Source organism: Odocoileus virginianus, chromosome 14 (assembly GCF_023699985.2).
Source record: "Odocoileus virginianus isolate 20LAN1187 ecotype Illinois chromosome 14, Ovbor_1.2, whole genome shotgun sequence".
NCBI classification, from domain to species: Eukaryota; Metazoa; Chordata; class Mammalia; order Artiodactyla; family Cervidae; genus Odocoileus; species Odocoileus virginianus.
The window spans coordinates 32173485-32192331 of record NC_069687.1 but is presented as its reverse complement, the minus strand read 5'-3'; the positions used below and the strand labels follow the sequence as shown (position 1 = coordinate 32192331).

The window sequence follows — 18847 nt, the reverse complement described above, 5'->3', positions numbered from 1 at the left end:
TATATTCACCAAGGGTATGAAGTGGTATGTAATGAGATTATTTTACCTTTATCTTGAACTTCTTTTGAAAAGCGCTCTCTTTCAATAGCTGATTCTCTCTCTATTCGTTCAATTTCAGCCAATGCATCCAATTCCACTTCATCATATATAGGTCCCTGTTGTGATACCTGTTGCTGATTCAGTACCACAGAAGTCTGGGGCTGTTTTGTAGCAACTGAAGTGTTCTGTTGTAAAACAGGCACTTGATTTGCTGGAAGGAATGCTGTTTGTTCTTGCTGCGACAAACATTGAGCAGCATTTAGTGGGCGGTTTACATCCTGTGGAGTAATGGGTGTTTTTGAAGTCTGTCCTGGGTACTGCACATTAAAAGGAATATCATTTTCTGAAACATTGCTATTTTCCATACCAGAAAGCATATCCTCTTGCTGGTCCATGTCTGAAGACCTTACACGAGTAAGTCTTAATGTAAGTTTAGTAGAGTCCTTGGATGGAGAGCTAATGATATCATACATTGCAGCCTTCTCATTCTGGTCTTTTTCATCTTTGCCTAATTTCATTTTCTTTTGCTTCTTTTGTTTTCTTTCTGGAGAATCTAACAAGATGTCTGGTGGAACATCTCGAGGTGATGAACAAGGTAGAGACTGAGACTGCAGGATTAAAGGTGGTCTTGATCCTAGAAAAACAATTCAACAGGAATGAACAGTTGTGCTAGTTTTATATTTTCAGACATGTGATACATTAAATAAGCAACAATACAGTAAATACAGAAAAAACGTAAACGATTTCATCTGGCTACTTATTTACAGAATATGAAAGCCTAACGATATGTCGGTCTTTCAGCTTGCTGCTAGATGACTCAGGTTTGAATTAAAGAATGGGTTTTCATCTTCCAGATCAGTATTATTTTTATTTTTTCACCTAAAAAGTATAAGTACTTAGCTTGAAAACATCAAAAGAGTTCACTATTTCTAAAGATGCGACACAAATATTTTAAGAATGATAATCTCTATACTCTCACTTATTATCTAGAAAAATTGACATGTCTAAAGCAAGAATAAGTCTCTCAAATTACAAAACGGTTATAAATTAATCCTAGAGACTACACTCACAGGAATACTTAATAGTATAAGAAAAAGGAAGTGGGAAAAACTACAGGGTTCAGTTTTCATTTATTTAACAAATTGGTGGTAAAGTATTAACTTATACCTTTATGTGGTCATCTCTTTTTTCCTCTCTAGAAACAAATGTATAACTGTATCTGAATAGTATATACATTACTTGTCAATTAGACTACTTGTAAAAATTTTAAAAGACCACGAGAAATAATAAAAACCAGTCAAGGTTAAAAGTGCTTTGTAGAATGAACTTAAACCTAGGCTTGTCTTAAATTGTTTCAGTGTTTTTACTACAAATGTTAGTTTGAAGTTACATCAATAGATAGACTGATTTCAGATGGAGCTTTTATGGAGACATTAAAAAGAAATGAAACTGACACTCTGGAACCACTTACTTTGTGTCAGAGCTCGTGCAAAGTACTTTGCACATCAATTCATTTAAATGATTTACAACATCTTGATGAGTATTATAACTATTCTGCAGAAACTAACATGAAGTTTATAGAGATTAAGAAATTTTCCCAATATTAAATAGCTAGCAAACCAAAAATTTAAACCCAGATTTGTCTAATGTCTGATTTGTAACACATCATATTGTCTTTTCACTTAAAATTTATCTATCGAATTATATATATTTTAGAACAAACTTTAAATTCCAACAATTAATCTAAAAATCAAACCAGACTTACTGAAGATGCATTCAACATTCAAAACTAGTTGGAAAACAACCGCATGAGCGGAAATAGAGGCTTCTGAGGAGGAAAGTTAGTGAGCTTAATTTTTCTAGTTTTCTTCTCTTTCTATCTAAAGTTAATCTACCCATCTAACCATCCATTCATTCACCTATCCATCCTCAAGAGTTACAGGGAAAATGGTCTCGTTATCCAGAATAACCAGCTATTCCACTGCTACTCTCCTCCCTGGCAGTCTAAGTATTTCTCACTCTGAAAATACCTTTAAGATTTATACCTAACTTTGACACCTAAACTACAAACAGAGTTGGAAGTTGTTCTCTTTTTCACAAACTGGGTTGAATTCAATCCCTGAAAATTCATAGAATTAAAGAACTAGAATGGCTGAAAATTCTAATTATTGAATTAGAATGGCTCAGACAAGTTCAGCTTTCACCTCATGAAGAATATCCCAAATCAAAGACCTGGAACATAAACTACGAAAAGAAAAAATCTTTACAGTGAGGCAGCCCAGTCCAAGTTTAAGATGGCCACAATTAGAAATTCTCATGAATAGTTAAAATTTATTATCAGCTACACTGCAATTAATTGAAAGTGAATTCTCTAAAGTGGATATGATATTCTCCTCCAACAAAATCGGATGTTTTAAGTGTTTGTTTTTAAGTTTGGATGTTAGTTTTGTTTTTTTTTAAACTAAGACTTATTTATTTTTGACCATGCTGGCTCTTTCTTGTAGCACAGGCTTTTCTGTAGTTGTGACAAACAGGGGGATACTCTTTGGTGGTGGTGTACAGGCTTCTCATTGTGGTGGCGTCTCTTGTTGCAGAGCATGGCCTCTAGGATGCACAGGCCTCAGTCACACTTTGCAGACTCCAGAGAGTGTGGGCTCAGCTGCCCCACTGTGTGTGGGATCTTCCGGATGCAGGATCAAACACTGCCAATGCAGTGTCTCCTGCATTGGCAGGTGGATTCTTTAAGACTGAGCCACTGCCCAGTTTTAAGTATTTTTAAAAATAGCTCAAACCTGGATTTAAATTCAAATTTTGTGACTTTACTGTGCACAAAAGACCACGGAATTTGAAGATACACAGAACAAAATTCATGTTCATAAATAAGTTATTAGAAAAAATATAAACATCTTAGAGACACTAGGGGAGAGTCCATAGAAGATCAGCCATTTAACTTAGAACGTGAAGAATTAATATGATTTTAATAAGCAGAAATGAAAGCAGATGTACAAGATCAAGTGAAGTAATTCACATAGAACAGGCCAGATTTTGATAAATAACTATCTAACAAGTGAGAGAAGATTAAGACAATTCAGGATTGAAATATCATTAAGACCAACAAAAATGGCAAAAAAGAACATCAAGAAAAATTTTGAACATGAATTTGAAATATCAGCTAGATGTGCAGAGGTTTTGTCTGGAATGAAAAATTACAATTTGGGAGACAGAACTGGAACCAAAGACATTGATTTTGGTGTCCTGTTCACAAAAATAACCAATGCTACTACCAAAACTGAGTAAAACAGTCAAGGAAAAAAGTAAAATAGAAGATAAAAATATAATGATAGAAATCTTGAGAAATGAGAGAACAAAAATGAGAGAAGGAAAAGATGACAATGGAAAAACAAGGAAAGCAGGTGGATTCACTACAAAATAAGTTTTGGAGGCCAAGGAGGAGAAAGATCAATAACTTCAAATATTTAAGAACTATTAAGAGGATTATAGTTTGCAAAGACCATTGGATAATCAGTAAGAATGATACTATACATATGTGAAAATGGTATCAGTAAGTACAGGTTCCTTTTTTCCCTACAATAAATGAAAAGTCATAAAGAATAATTTTTTGGTACCTGCGTTAAGAAGTTTGAATTCTTTACTCAACTTGAAATATGAAAAATTTAAGGAAATTTTAGTTACAATGATACCTTTTGGAGTCCCATCACTTCCAGCAGGGGAACATACTGGCTGTGGAGACCTCAAGGGAAAAGATGCAGCATTCCTCGTTGTTGAAGGATCTCCATCCTAGGAATAGAGTGTAACAGTTATACCTTGAATGATGGAAGAGGCTTTAGAGAAATCTTAAAGAGAACCAATAAAAGACATAAATTACTGACAGGTAAAGTGTTGGTATTCAAAAGCATAATTCTTCTGCACTTTCCTGTTTTCTTCGTGGTATATCTTAGAAGAATTGAAACTGTATCCAAAACAATCAACAGCCTAAGCATGGCAATGAATAAGAAAACTGGTATTACTGGTATGCTCCATTTTTGTTTACTATTTTCTACAAAAGGAGCTCTGAATATCCTACTAGGTCATAAATGCAAATGTCTTGAGGGCAGGGTCCAATGTCATCTTTGTTCAACTTAAATAAATGTAACATGTGATAATACCACCAAACAAATAACAAGACAAATTTCTAGTATGAGGATTATTTCAATAACATTAAAGTAACATTAAATTTCAGGGGAAAATGTTTTTTACAAGTCTTAGAGGGAAAAAGAGCTAAGTACTAAGATATAAAGGCTCATAAGAAGACATCTTTGTGTGAACAAATACTTTAAGATGACGTATGATTTCATTAAGGACCTAAACTTCTAGATCACAGGTTGGCAAACTTTTTCTGTAAAGAGACAGATAATGCACAAGTTTTCTGGGTCATACATATAAAGTTACTTGTTGCTTTTGTTCTCTTAAACTATGAAAATCATTCTTAGTTTGTGGATGAGACTACTGGCCAGTTTAGCAACCCTTCTCTAGATTAAGCTCTATGAGTACAACTAAATTCTCAGACGTAGTATAATCCTCAAAAAAAAAGACAGATATCCTTTATATTACAGAAATGAAATACTACGTTATGAGACAAATATTAGAACTATTTCATTACCTTAATCAAATTAATATGATTACATACGTCACTACTTAGCCTGTGCATCATGTGTAGGTAGTCGTCACTTGAGCCATGTCTAGGATTATCAGCATGATGATTAGCAGAATTGCCAGACAACGAACCAGAAACTTTATTATCATGTAGGTTTCTCAAACCACCTGCAACAATGGGACTTGATACCGATGCTGAAATTAATAAGAATTTAAAAAAAGATTTATAAAAATAAACTGGTAAAATTCTTAGAGGATAGTATAACAATAATTGTTCACAGGTAATACTTTAGTCTTCATAAATTACAAAGACTAATATAATAAGCTGGCTGACTATACACAACTTGATCATATCTTAACACTGGGCCACAAGTCATTCAGATTGACTTCTGAAAAGAAATAAGATATTAGATATGGTTGAAGCTCTCCATAAAGCTGCATATACCTCTCCTTTATTTTCTTCCCCTTATTCACTAAAAGCACTACACTGAACCTAGAGTTCACTCTACCTATGAATATCTTTATAGCTTTGCTATAAACGAATATATTCCTAAATAACGCGTTACTGCTTAGCACATTATATAAATGATGTAAGTACATATTCGTCTATAACTTTTTAATTTCAATATAGTGTTGAAATGTATCCATTTTTATACATGTAGTTTTAATTTATTTTCAATAAATAATGACATACAGTCTGCTGCATAATGTACACATTTTATCCAGACTTATGTTAGTAGTTTAGATTGCTTGAATATTTTTGTCATCATAAACAATGTTGTTATGTATTATGTATTCTTATAATGACTTATAAATGTGTCTGGGAGTAAAATTGCTGAATATTCCTGTTTTTAACCCTTACTAAATATTAACAAATAGTTTCCAAATTATTTATGACCACTCTACTAGTAATACACAAGTGCTCTTGCTGCTCTATATTCTTGCCAACGATTTTCACCAATCTGAAGATGAGAAATGTCTCTGATGGTTACTTTGTGTTTCTTTCCTTAAATAGTAGTGAAGCCAAGCATCTTTTCATGTGTATTACACATTCAGATTCCCTACTTAACACAAAATCATAAAAATTACTCTCTGAAATTTTCTTTCAGAAGTTTCATAGTTTTGTTTTTTCATACTTAGGTCTTTAGTTCTAGTGAAATTAGAATATCCTTTCCATGAATGCTTGGTAGAACTTGAAATGGAACTGTCTGAGCATGTGCTATACCCTCCCCCAGTTATAAAAGAGACAGATGTTGAAGAACTGAGGGAGATACATGCATTTTAAACAAAAATAGATATTGTCAAACTGCTCTCTAAAACGGTTCTACCAACTTATATCCCTATGAAGACTATATGAAGTTTGAATTTCCCTGAATACTAAAACATGTTCAGTAATCTGTTATAATAAAATTTTATTTTAATTTAATTTTGATTCACATCTCTTTAATTGTGAACCAAACTGACCATATTAAACCTTTCTGCATCCAATTTGTTTTTCTTTTTTAGTAAATTATTTACTTCTTTAGTCAATTTACCTGTCTTTACTTGTTCTCTCTTATATAGAAATTTGTGATTCATGTTTTTCCCCCATTTCTAGAATACAGTCCTACTTAGAAAGGCCTTCTTGACCCTTAGTGAGTAAGTGAAAGTTGCTCAGTTGTTTGTGACTCTTTGTAACCCCATGGACTATACAGTCTGTGGAATTTTCCAGGCCAGAATACTGGAATGGGTAGCTGTTCCCTTCTTCAGGGGATCTTCCCAACCCAGGGATCGAACCCAGGTCTCCTGCATTGCAGGTGGATTCTTTACCAGCTGAGCCACCAGGGAAGCCCATTTCTTGACCTAACAGTACCCGAAATTCACCCCCATGTTTTCTTCTTTCATAGTTCCATGAGTCGAAATACAAACAAACATGTAAACTGTTTATCTACCTAGAACATTTTTGCTCTAGATGATCTAAGAATCAACTAAAATTTCAAAATGCCTAGCCAACCTATCCAACATGATTTATTAAACACTCCACTATTACATACTGATGCAAGATACCATCTTAGAATGACAGAATTGGAAAGAGAATCACTATTGGATGGTAAACCCTTTAGGATAAAAATTAATAGGAAATAGGAGAGTTATGTGATCTCAAAGTATAATCTGACAGATTACTTATTAATTGCAAAGGAAAAATTATGTTCATTATAAAAGAAGTGGCAAGCACCTAAATGTTACTAATAATGAAGCCACTTGTGATTATAAGTCTTCTGATGTGATGCAATATGAAGTGCACATTACTTAATTTAGTATCTTTGCCCAAAATATAAAACTAGAAATTAATAGAGCTTTTAAAGATAACTTCCAGTTGGTAGGAAACATAAGGAATATACGAGCAAATCAAACAACACAATAGGAAACAGTGAAGTCTAGAATATGTGATACTCCACAACAAAGGTAGCACAGAATTTCTTAAAAAACCAGAAATTACTGTCATGGAGAGAGTCTATGGGACCAAACAGATTTTTAAAAGAGTAAAAAGAGATGTAAAGACCAAGTGCAATGTGTGAGAAACTAGATTAGATCATATATGGGGGGAAAAGCTTATAAGAGGTTATATGTATCTGGGGCATCTGGTGAAAACAATATAGACTGGATATCAAATGACACTACCGAAATGTTCTCAGTATTTTTAGGGGCAAATTATTACACCTGGTGTTTATAAAGGAGAACTTTGCCTTCTAAGCAAGTGTATTTAAGGAGAGAGAGGCAGGATGCCTACTAGTAAAATGGTCCATTGTGCTATTCTGTAGTTTTTCCCATGAAAACTTTTCAAGTTTATAAGAACTTTAAATGTTATCTTTCACAAATTCTGAATTCCCACAGACATCTGCCTTATTTCTGGAATCTTTTTTGTTCCATTTACCTGTTTCCTACCATATTAAATTTTTTTCTTTATGATAATTTTGATATCTATTTGAGGCTAATCCCTGAATATTATTTTCAGTTTCTCAAGGATCTGAACATTTCCAAGAAATGACTCATTACTGAATAGGCCCTCAAACTATGTATATATTTTTTGATTTTGTGATTTCAACTTATTCTTTTGAAAAAACTGGGTTTATCTCCTTATAAAGTGACAACAGTATTTACAGTAAAAACTTTTTTTTTTCCTACACATATATATGTGGATTACTCCTGTAGGAAGCAAACATGTTCTGTCAATATCTCTCCTCTTTTTAATTACATTTAAAATGATCCTCATAACTTTGGCATGTGTGTGTGTGTGCTAGCTGCTCAGTCATGTCCGACTCTTTGCGACCCCATGGACTATAGTCTGTCAGGCTCCTCTGTCCATGGGATTCTCCAGGCAAGAATACTGGAGTGGGTTGCCATATCCTTCTCCAGGTAACTTTGGCATCCCAGAGAAAAATAGTAATATTTCACACATATCAAGAGCCAGTATACATGCATACTTCTGTTTGCACTCACACTAAATCCTATAATTTTGGAGGTGTCTATTTCAAAGGTGTGATTGATTGCCTCCAAGTTTTTCCCTGTGTTCCTATATGAAATAAGCTCAATCTAGTATTTCATTATCTAGTTTGGAAAACCAGAATCTGGATGCTTCAATAGATGACCCCAAGTTAAAACTTTATAAGATACTGACTTCATGCATAATAAAAAACTAAGAATAGGAACTAAAGACTGATTGTGAATGTTAAAAATTTGTTGTTAATTATGAGGGACAAAAACATAGGTATATGTGTTATTATATTTTGTAGTTTTCAAAATTTCTCCAAAAAAGTAAAAACAAATGTATACTAATACATTATTTGGTAGCCACGGCATATATCCCAAGGTAGTATGATCTTAAAAAGACATATCGTCAACAGCTAACTTCAAATAAGAACTAGTAATCTAATCCCAGAAAATTTTGCATCCAAGATTATTAATTTCCCTGTATTAGTACTGTAGTACTGTACATACTTGATATTAAAATTTTCACACTATATATACTTTACTAATTAAAACATAATTCTTCTTTGACTTAGTGCTACTATAAGAAGCCTAATTAAATAAAGCAGTTCCTAATTTTATCAGTAGATATACTAGTTAAAATATAAGGTAATCCAAAGACTGAAATTACACTTATCTTTTTACATCCCAAATGATGAATGTCCAAGCAATAAATGTAATATGTTTTTAATTACATAAGCCATAGTTAAAAAGAAATGTTTACTGATGAATAAGTATACAGTTTAGTATTGTGTTTGAAAACTTATGAAAAAAAAGTAAAGAAAAAAATGAATTTGCTGGAACTATAGGCATTCCTGTAAATAAGCACCAGCTTTCTTACCTTGCTGCATCTGTGGATGTGTTGTATAACTTGAAGGATGGGAATATGGCATGTATCCTGCAGGGCTTTGTGGGGCATATGGACTAGGCACTGGGCTATTTTGTTGTGGCATAAATCTGTTCCCAGAGCTTGTCTGTGGTGGCACAAACCGGCTAAAATCCGAAACCCAAAGAAACAATATCAGGAAATGAAATAAGTGATATTCATTGTTATTTCAATAAAATAAAATCTATGTAAACAGAAAATTCTGAAAAATAATGTACAAAAATCATTCACAATTCATAACCTAAGAGTTATACTAAGCAGTTTTCAAATAGAGTAATTCATTTATTTTACATGCTCCCTAATTTCTACTCCAAGAATTATCTTATTTATCTCAAACATGCTCTATTTTAATACATTCTTTTGTTTGCATGAAATTAAGTTACTATTTATTTCAAGTAGTATATTAGAGCATTTCCACATTTAACATTTTAAGGCAAATATTCCTGCGCTATGTAAGGATAAGCATCTAAACTTTTTAACTTTAGGTAAATTAGCTCTAGGAATTAATTTTAGGAATTTCACCATTACCTAAATATATGTACATACTGTATATTTCCAAACACATTCACTATAGAAGATAGCTCTTCATAAAATGATATATACATTACCTGGAGGGGCTATGTGAGATAGTGGTTTGTTGATAATTGGAAGATGCAGGACTACTGTGCATGGAATTCTGAGAAAGTTTATACTGAGACATCATCATTCCTACATAATATACAAAAACAGTAAATATGTTATTTTCTTCTAATGGTAAAGCATTCTTTAAGTGATTCAAATCAGCCATTTTCTCACAAACACTCAGAAGTTCTTTCTGTTCTTTTCTTTTTGACCACCATGTTCATTTTGAAGGGCAAAGTACAGAAACTATAAATTTTAAGTACAACCAATTTTACCAAAACATCCTTTCAGCATGTTAACTAATCCAGGGACAGAGATAGAGAGCTATGTTTTAAAATATTACTTGCTTACTTACTGTCCTACATTCAGCTTTAGAATTGAAAAGAATTTTTAGAAGCCACTTCATCTAATCCAGGGATTCCCCAACCTCCAGGATGTGAACCAGTACCTCCTGTCAGATCAGTGGCAGCAATAAAGTGCACAATAAATGTAATGTGCTTGAATCATCCTAAAACCATCTCCCGTCCCTTGTCCATGGAGTAACTGTCTTCCAGGAAATAGGTCCCTGCTGTCAAAATGGTTGGGGACCTCTGACCTAATCCCTTAATAAATACTACACTCTTCTGTCTACAATAGGCTTTTGGATGGTATTTCCTATTATGTGCAATATTTTATTACATTCATCTCCCCTCCTTAGGAACTTAATGTTAACAACTATGTATTTTGTTGTGATTCGGACCTAACTTTTAAGAAGTACTTTACTTAAAGGTCCAAGGTTTAAGGTACTGAAATTACCATCTCAGAGTCTTTTAATGAACAACAGAATGTTCCTACTCTTTCTTTCACAATAATTCTTGCCATAAAATAGGGATTAAATGAATATTTGTTGCTTTCAGATTCTCAATTTCCTTTCACACTGTTCTTTCAACTGTTGCATTCTGTTATATAGGAGATGCAGAAAAATTCAGCTATTTAGACACTCTAAAATCAAAGATAAAAATCTATAATTAACACTGACCTTTCTTATGATACATATAGCTACTCTTTTTGGGAACTTCAAGTATCACATTATTTCCCAAAAGTTCATTTTCTGCTGCTGATATGAAAAGTGCCTTTTACCAGAAACATTCAAACAGAAGTTACATGTTTATTTGCCAGGAGCTACAAAAAGGATTCTAGCTCTATAACAACAGCTGAATGACATGAGGGCACAAAATCATCTCAAAGTCTAACACTAATAGTATGTCTTCTTTTATAGGTAGTCTCAATTTCAGTTTATGAATTTTCTCTTCCAACCTAAATTCAGTACTAAGTCATATATCCCATGGCTTAATAATTTATTTACTATAACTAGTGTTTCTGATTTTGATTTTTTTGAGAGAAGGGGACAAAAGTCCATAAGACGCGAGTTAAAAAGTATTTTCCCCTGAATTAACTATCATTACTATGACAAACTGGAATTACTAGTTTAGAGGCAATGGCTTTATAAATGAAAAGGTCAAATGAAATCCTAATAGTTCTTTCTGATTCTCTCAAAGACTCAAAGAACTGTGCTGTTAAGTTGCTAAGTCATGTCTGCCTGTCACCCCATGGACTGCAGCATACCAGTCTTCCCTGTCCTTCACTATCTCCTGGAGTTTACTCAAACTCATGTCCATTGAGTTGGTGAACCTTTTTTTCTTTTTCTTGAGCAGTAGATCTCAACAGTGGGCTTAAAGCATTCAATAAACCATGTTATAAACAAATATGTTTATCACCCTGATTTCTTGTTCCATTTACAGAGCACAGGCAGAGTTGATTTAGCATAACTCTTAACGGCCCTAGAATTTTCAGAATGGTCAATGAGCACTGGTTTCAACCTAAATTCACCACCTGTGTTAGCTCCTTTGAAGTTTTGAAGCCAGGCATTGACTTTTTCTCTCTAGCTATGAAAGTGCTAGACGGCATCTTCTTCCAATAGAAAACTGTTTTGCCTATACTGAAAATCTTTTCTTTAGCATAGCCACCTTCATTAATTATTTTAGTTAGATCTGGATAACTTGCTGCAGTTTCTACATCAGTACTTGCAGCTTCACCTTGCACTGTAAAGTTAATGGAGATAGCTTCTTTCTTGAAACCTCATAAACCAATCTCTGCTAGCTTCAAACTTTTCTTCTGCAGCTTCCTCAACTCTCTTGGCCTTGAGAGAACCAGAGAGAGTTAGGGCCTTGCTCTGGATTAGGCTTTGGCTTAAGGGAGTACTCTGACTGGTTTGATCTTCCACCCAGACCACTAAAACTTTCTCCATATCAGCAATGAAGGTTATTTCACTTTCTTAACATTCAAGTGTTTACTGGGGTAGCACTTCCCATTTCCTTCAAGAATTTTTCCTTTGTTTTTGATAACTTGGCTGTAAGGGACAAGAGGCCTAGCTTTTGGCCTATCTTGGCTTTTGACATGTCTTCCTCCTCAGTAAGCTTAAGCATTTCTGGCTTTTGATTACAGTAAAAGATATGTGGCCCTTCTTTTCACTTGAACACTTAAGAGGCCACTGTGGAGTTATTAATGGACTCATTTCAATACATTCTGTCTCAGAAAACAGCAAGGCCCAAGGAAAGCCGAACTACCAGTTCTGCCAGAACATACATTTATCCATTAGTTCACTGACTTACATGGGTGTGGTTCCTGGTGCCCTCAAATATAATAGTAACTTCAAACATCACCATAACAAACATAGTGATAATGTTTTAAATACTGTAACAATTAGCAGAATGTGACAGAGACACAAAATAAGCAAATGTTGTTTGAAAAATGGTACTGACAGACTTGCTCAATGCACGGCTGCCATAAACATTCAATTTGTTAAACAGACACCATCTGAGAAGTGCAGTAAAGCAAAGTGCAATAAAACAAGATATGCCTATAGTCTTTCTTCCAATCAATAATCTCTCCATATTTTCTTTCTTTTGAACATTCTTCTAGAGTATGCTTAATTCTAGCTTGCCTTTTACCACTTCTATCTATGACCTACTACTGCCACCCAAGACTGACAGAGATACAGTATCGTACTGCATACCTGACTTCGATTTCCTAAAAGGAAATTTCCCTAATTCACTTTGGGAAATGGATAGCAACTATGCAATTGCCTTAAAAACACAATTCACATACAAGGATACACCATCAACATAGTAATACTATTTAAAAACAAAACTAAGAAATGGAGTGATGAGCTTCATGGAGGTACTGTCAGTAAATGTGGCAATATTCTTGAATAAAATAATCAATTAAATAAACTGGATCTTTCTGGGTTGCATAACTATTCCCTTCTGACTGTTTCAATCTTGAGAGGGAAGCAAGCACTTGAGCTTACTAGATTCAGTAAGCTTCAGACCAGAACAAGGCTCCTAACTTAAGGATTCTCCTTGACGACAGAAAAATCATATGCACTAGATGTAGTATTTTTATGGTTTTTCTAATGCTTATTATAAATAGAGTTTTCCCTAATAGTAATACTTTAGTTATAAACCTTTTTCTATTTCTAAAGAACAGAAGTATTAAACCAATTACTATATAACCACGAATGTAATCACCATCAGTACTAATACTTGGTATATTTATTTATACACATACTACATTTTGAGAAGCTCTGCAGATATTTTTATTATTTGATTAATGAAAAGACTTCTTTCATATCTATTCTAGGTTTCTAAAATTAAAAGTTCTTTTGTTGACTAAATTAATACATTTTGAAATATCCAGCAAACTGCATATTAAGTTTTGCCTAATTGCCAAGGAAATAAACTGCAGGAATGTTAATATCTATTTAGTTTCCTTTTTGTTCTTGATTTGTTTCAAGGTCAATTTTTCGGTGCTCAGCTTTCTTCACAATCCAACTCTCACATCTATACATGACTACTGTAAAAACCATAGCCTTGACTAGATGGACCTTTGTTGGCAAAGTAATGTCTTTGCCTTTTAATATGCTATCTAGCTTGGTCATAACTTTCCTTCCAGGGAGTAAGCGTCTTTTAATTTGTGGCTGCAATCACCATCTGCAGTGATTTTGGAGCCCCCAAAAATAAAGTCTGACACTGTTTCCACTGTTTCCCCATCCATTTCCCATGAAGTGATGGGACCGGATGCTATGATCTTAGTTTTCTGAATGTTGAGTTTTAAGCCAACTTTTTCACTCTCCTCCTTCACTTTCATCAAGAGGCTTTTTAGTTCCCCTTCACTTTTTGCCATAAGGGTGGTGTCGTCTGCATATCTGAGGTTATTGATATTTCTCCCAGCAACCTTGATTCTAGCTTGCGCGTCCTCCAGCCCGCATTTCTCATGATGTACTCTGCATATAAGTTAAATAAGCAGGGTGACAATATACAGCCTTAACGTACACCTCTTCCTATTTGGAAACAGACTGTTATTCCATGTCCAGTGGAAGCTGAGCACCAAAGAATTGATGCTTTTGAACTGTGGTGTTGGAGAAGACTCTTGAGAGTCCCTTGGACTGCAAGGAGATTCAACCAGTCCATCCTAAAGGAGATCAGTCCTGAGTGTTCATTGGAAGGACTGATGTTGAAGCTGAAACTCCAATACTTTGGCCACCTCATGCGAAGAGTTGACTCATTGGAAAAGACCCTAATGCTGGGAAGGATTGGGGGCAGGAGGAGAAGGGGATGACAGAGGATGAGATGGCTGGATGGCATCACTGACTCAATGGACATGGGTTTGGGTGGACTCTGGGAGTTGGTGGTGGACAGGGAGGCCTGGTGTGCTGCAATTCATGGGGTCGCAAAGAGTCAGACATGACTGAGTGAATGAACTGAACTGAACTGAACTGATTCAAGGTATCACAAAGTATTCACAGATGACAGGCTAGTTTTTAAAGGAGACAGCTGAATTTACATGTGAAGGAAGTTCTGATACAAGACACATTAAAAATACATATACTATGAAATTCAATTATTAAAAACCTCACCACTTTGTACATATCTGTTCTGCATACTTTTCTCCCTGAAAACGTTAGGACTCCTCGCCAAGACGGCCTGCAACAAGACTGGTATGTCGCCTTCTGGATCATCACTGCCAAGGTTATCTTTCAACTCTCTGGCATTGAAAAAATAAATATAAAATATTTAAAAAGTGATGGTCATTAAGAATTATTTATTTTCTATTACTTAGATTGTAGACTTCTTTCCTTTCCCCACTTTATTTTAAACAACAGCAACAAAAAGAACCCAAAACATTATTTTATGGATTGTTAAGTTTATGTAAGAATGTTTATATTAGTATAAAAGTATAAAATAAGTGTCTATTATATTCAAAATAATGGAAGGGTAGAGGTAATAATTATGCACAGAAGTTGATATCCGGGCTTGGAATATATTTTCTCCCTTATATCTGAATATAAGTGAGTCTGTCATTTTGAGAATGTCCTTTGAATGAAATAATGTTGTCATGTTGATTAAGACAAGACCCAAGGTCATGTAATTTCCCCCTCTTTATTCTCATCTCAAATAAAGCCACTGGGGAGGAAAAAACCCAAGTAAGTGGTTAAGAATAGCTGCAGTTAGTAAGCAGCAAGTTAAGTTCACAACTATAAGGCAAATGCTAAGAAATAAAATTTAGGCAGTATTTTAAATTTTACATTCAACACGTCACTGTTGCACTCATTAAATCGAATAAGAAAGATTCATAAAGATGGTGTCCAATGATAAAATTAAATACATTTCAGGGGCAATCAAAGCAGCTCACCATATAACTAATCATAATTGTGTATGTGCTATTCCTCTTATCTCTTTAAATATGTGGTGAAAATCTTTCGATTAAGGATATTCAGGTAGGACCTTCCCTCGTGGTCCAATAGTTAAGAATCCGCCATCCAATATAGAGGACGCAGGTTTGATCCCTGGTAGAGAAACTATACCCCACATGCCATAGGGCAATCAAGCCCTTGAGCCACAACTACTGAGCCCGCACACTGCAATTTGAGAAGCCCCCACACACCACAACTAGAGAAAGCCCCGTGCTGCAATGAAGAGACCACAAGCCGCAATACAGTGCCAACAGAGCCAAAAAGAAGATAATGCACAGGTACGAGAAGCAATAAAATACTTAGACACTGTTGAATTTCTGTAGAGATATACTTCCTTCTGATTTTAACCAATCATTTCTCAGCTTCCCATCAGAAAATTCACATTTATTATTTCTCCTAAATTCATCAGCTTAAAAAATGGCCCCAAAGTTACAGGTAATGGCAGAGATCTGTCCATTATAATGTGTTTTATACTCATTCCCCTAAATAATGAATCTTTAAGTTAAAAAAATTAAAAGAATGCAAGGACACAAGAGTACCACTGTGCATTGGGTTATGAACTTTTTATACATTTTTGTGTTGAGTAGTCTGTTTTACACAGTTATGTTGAGTATACATATATACTGTTTTGGTAGTAAAAAGTAAATTTTAAAAAGTATGCTTGTGCCAAAAGTCAGTAAATAAGCTACATATTTAAGTTCATATTATTTTAAAGTCTACTGTGTGAAAATACACATCTATGTTCAAACTGTCCAATAAATCCTGGAGAAAAATTAGTTCCAAATTCTGTAGCAATCTTCCTTCTTAAAAATTGAAATTAATCTCTGAGTTCTTGCTATACTTTACATGAAATGCATACAAGCCTATTCCAAACAGAACCATCATTAAAGTCCCTAGTGCCCGGGAATTCTAACTACTCCAGCAATTTCAGGAAAAGGAGCTAAATTAATGAACAACTTGACCTCTACAGAAATCCATCTTGATGAATCCCAAGATTATTATAAGAATCAAAAAGATATTCATGGAATCACAAGCATCAGAGCTACTGTCTCAAAATAACTATGGTCTGTTTAAATCTCATTAACATCTCATCACAATAAAGCTATATTTTCAAGAGGATATTCCAATAATTTAAAATAAATTATGTATTAAACTTTTTTAGAAATAAAACTTAAACCAGGAATACTGATTCTCTTACTAAGAGCAAAACATGTCATCTTACTTTAGAATATACTTACATGTGATCTGTTGATACCTGGTTGAGGCTGTGGACAAGCTGTGAAACCAAATTATCATCCCTACAGGCCAACAGGCAGTTCACTTCTTCTGCTATTCGTGCATTAAAGAGAAGGCTCTTTGTAGTTGTAGCAGGTAAAGGGGATGGAAGAGGCAGCTGGTTCAGGACTATTTGGAATAAAATCAGATTATGAGTAATTAATTGAGTGACAGTACGAAACCTCTTTCATGCTTAAATATATGGGATTAAAAATAAGTTGTAAAATACCAGTGTGACAAATTATTAAAGGGCATTCTGTTTCTCCCCAAACAAACCCCGAACTACTCAAAACGTCCCTTTAACCATAATAGATTATACTACTAAGACTAAAACTCTGTGCTAACTTTTTGTGTTTTAATATCTTTATTAATTTAATAAATAGGTAGCCAAAAAGGTAGGATTAAAAAATAAGTAATTTCTAAAAATTGAGTGTATTAATTAATCTAATTTACTTCTATTGTAAAGATTTATCACAAATAAATAAACCAAGTAACAATATCTGACTCTTCACCAGATAGACAACTAATGTGTGTTTTTAAAAGCTTGGGCAAATACAAAAACAGCTCACTTTGGTAGGAGAACAACATCCATAGAATAGGATTCTAAAGAAAGAAAAATATCTAAGGAATTTTGCTTTAAGTTGTAAATTCCTAAATAATCTCTTTATTTTATTCTGACAGCAAAAAAAAAAAGGGCATCAATTTCACAGTTGTTTAAATTCAGTTATTAATGACTCTTCACATAAAAGGAATTTGTTCATTTGTCTAAAATAAAAGTTAAAAAGTTAACAATAGTGTCTTTGTTTTTGGTTTAATTTTTAATCACCTATATAGTATTAACTATCATGCCAGTCAGTCACTATGGGTAATAATAGGTTTTTGTTCATAAAAACATTAGAAACAAATCATTACTTAATAAGCAGAATTTATTGGGCAGAAAAATTTTTTAAATAAGGTACAGATGAGATAATGCACAGAACCCCCCCCCCTCCAACAACAACAAAAAATTCCTGGTTGTTTATTTGACTCTGCACTCCTACAACACATCATATGAATTTATGCCTTACTTGAACAAAGTGATAACCAAAACTAAAGACTATTTCAAAAGCTTTCTTACCTATTTTAACCCCACTAACTACTTTCTTGTTATGTCAGATTTTATAAACTAGCCCAGCTTCAAAGCTATAGGCTGTTATCTATTTTACACCCACTTAAACTAGTTGGAAATTAACAACAGAAAAAAACAGTATTTGGGGGAACACAGATGAAAACATTTCTTGAAGTTATTTTCCTATAGCTGCTTTTATGAAACCTTATATCTTTCAAAATGCTTGTTTTACAAAGAAAGGATGTCATCTATTCACCATCAACCCTTCCTTCGCATATGTCTTTCCCCTTTATTTATTCAGGCAGGATAAGGACTAACATTGTGAGTAGTTTTTTACACAGGGACTAAGAATTAAAGTTGCTTACCAAAAGAATGAGTCCCTAAAATATTGCACTACACTAACTCTGCCGACAAAGGTCCGTCTAGTCAAAGCTATGGTTTTTTCAGTAGTCACGTACGGATGTGAGAGTTGTACCATAAGGAAAGCTGAGTGCTGAAGAACTGATGTTTTTCAACTGTGGTTTTAGAGAAGACTCTTGAGTGTCCCTTGGACAGCAAGGAGATCAAACCAGTCAGTCCTAAAGAAATCAGTCTTGAATGTTCCTCGGAAGGACTGATGCAAAAGCTGAAGCTCCAATACTTTGGCCACCTGATGAGAAGATCTGACTTATTGGAAAAGACCCTGATGCTGGGAAAGACTGAAGGCAGGAGGAGAAGGGGACGACAGAGGATGAGATGGTTGGATGGCGGACAAGAGTTTGAGCAAGCTCTGGGAGTTGGTGATGGACAGGGAAGCCTGGCGTGCTGCAGTCCATGGGGTTGCAAAGAGTTAGACATGACTGAGCGACTGAACTGAACCTCAAGTGAATGACAATGTTCCTAAGAAACTTAAGTGTTCAGGGTAAAATAGGCTCTTGACATCTGTGACAAACTCCAAAAGATTACCAAACATGACATCCAAAAT

The 18847-nt window shown here is 34.3% G+C and overlaps 1 protein-coding gene across 3 annotated transcripts in view; it reads right to left on the bottom strand.

The window, feature by feature from the left end:
- Positions 1-18847, bottom strand: part of NIPBL (NIPBL cohesin loading factor) — a 195787-nt gene that overhangs the window by 95149 nt on the left and 81791 nt on the right. For all 3 annotated transcript variants that reach the window (XM_020901635.2, XM_020901637.2, XM_070476591.1), the window contains exons 3-9: positions 16739-16904; positions 14664-14791; positions 9694-9793; positions 9041-9192; positions 4727-4887; positions 3741-3837; positions 47-673 (exon numbers count right to left, since the gene is read on the bottom strand). In XM_020901635.2, coding sequence (XP_020757294.1) covers positions 47-673; positions 3741-3837; positions 4727-4887; positions 9041-9192; positions 9694-9793; positions 14664-14791; positions 16739-16904 — 1431 coding nt within the window. The remainder of the gene's footprint in view (positions 1-46; positions 674-3740; positions 3838-4726; positions 4888-9040; positions 9193-9693; positions 9794-14663; positions 14792-16738; positions 16905-18847) is intronic.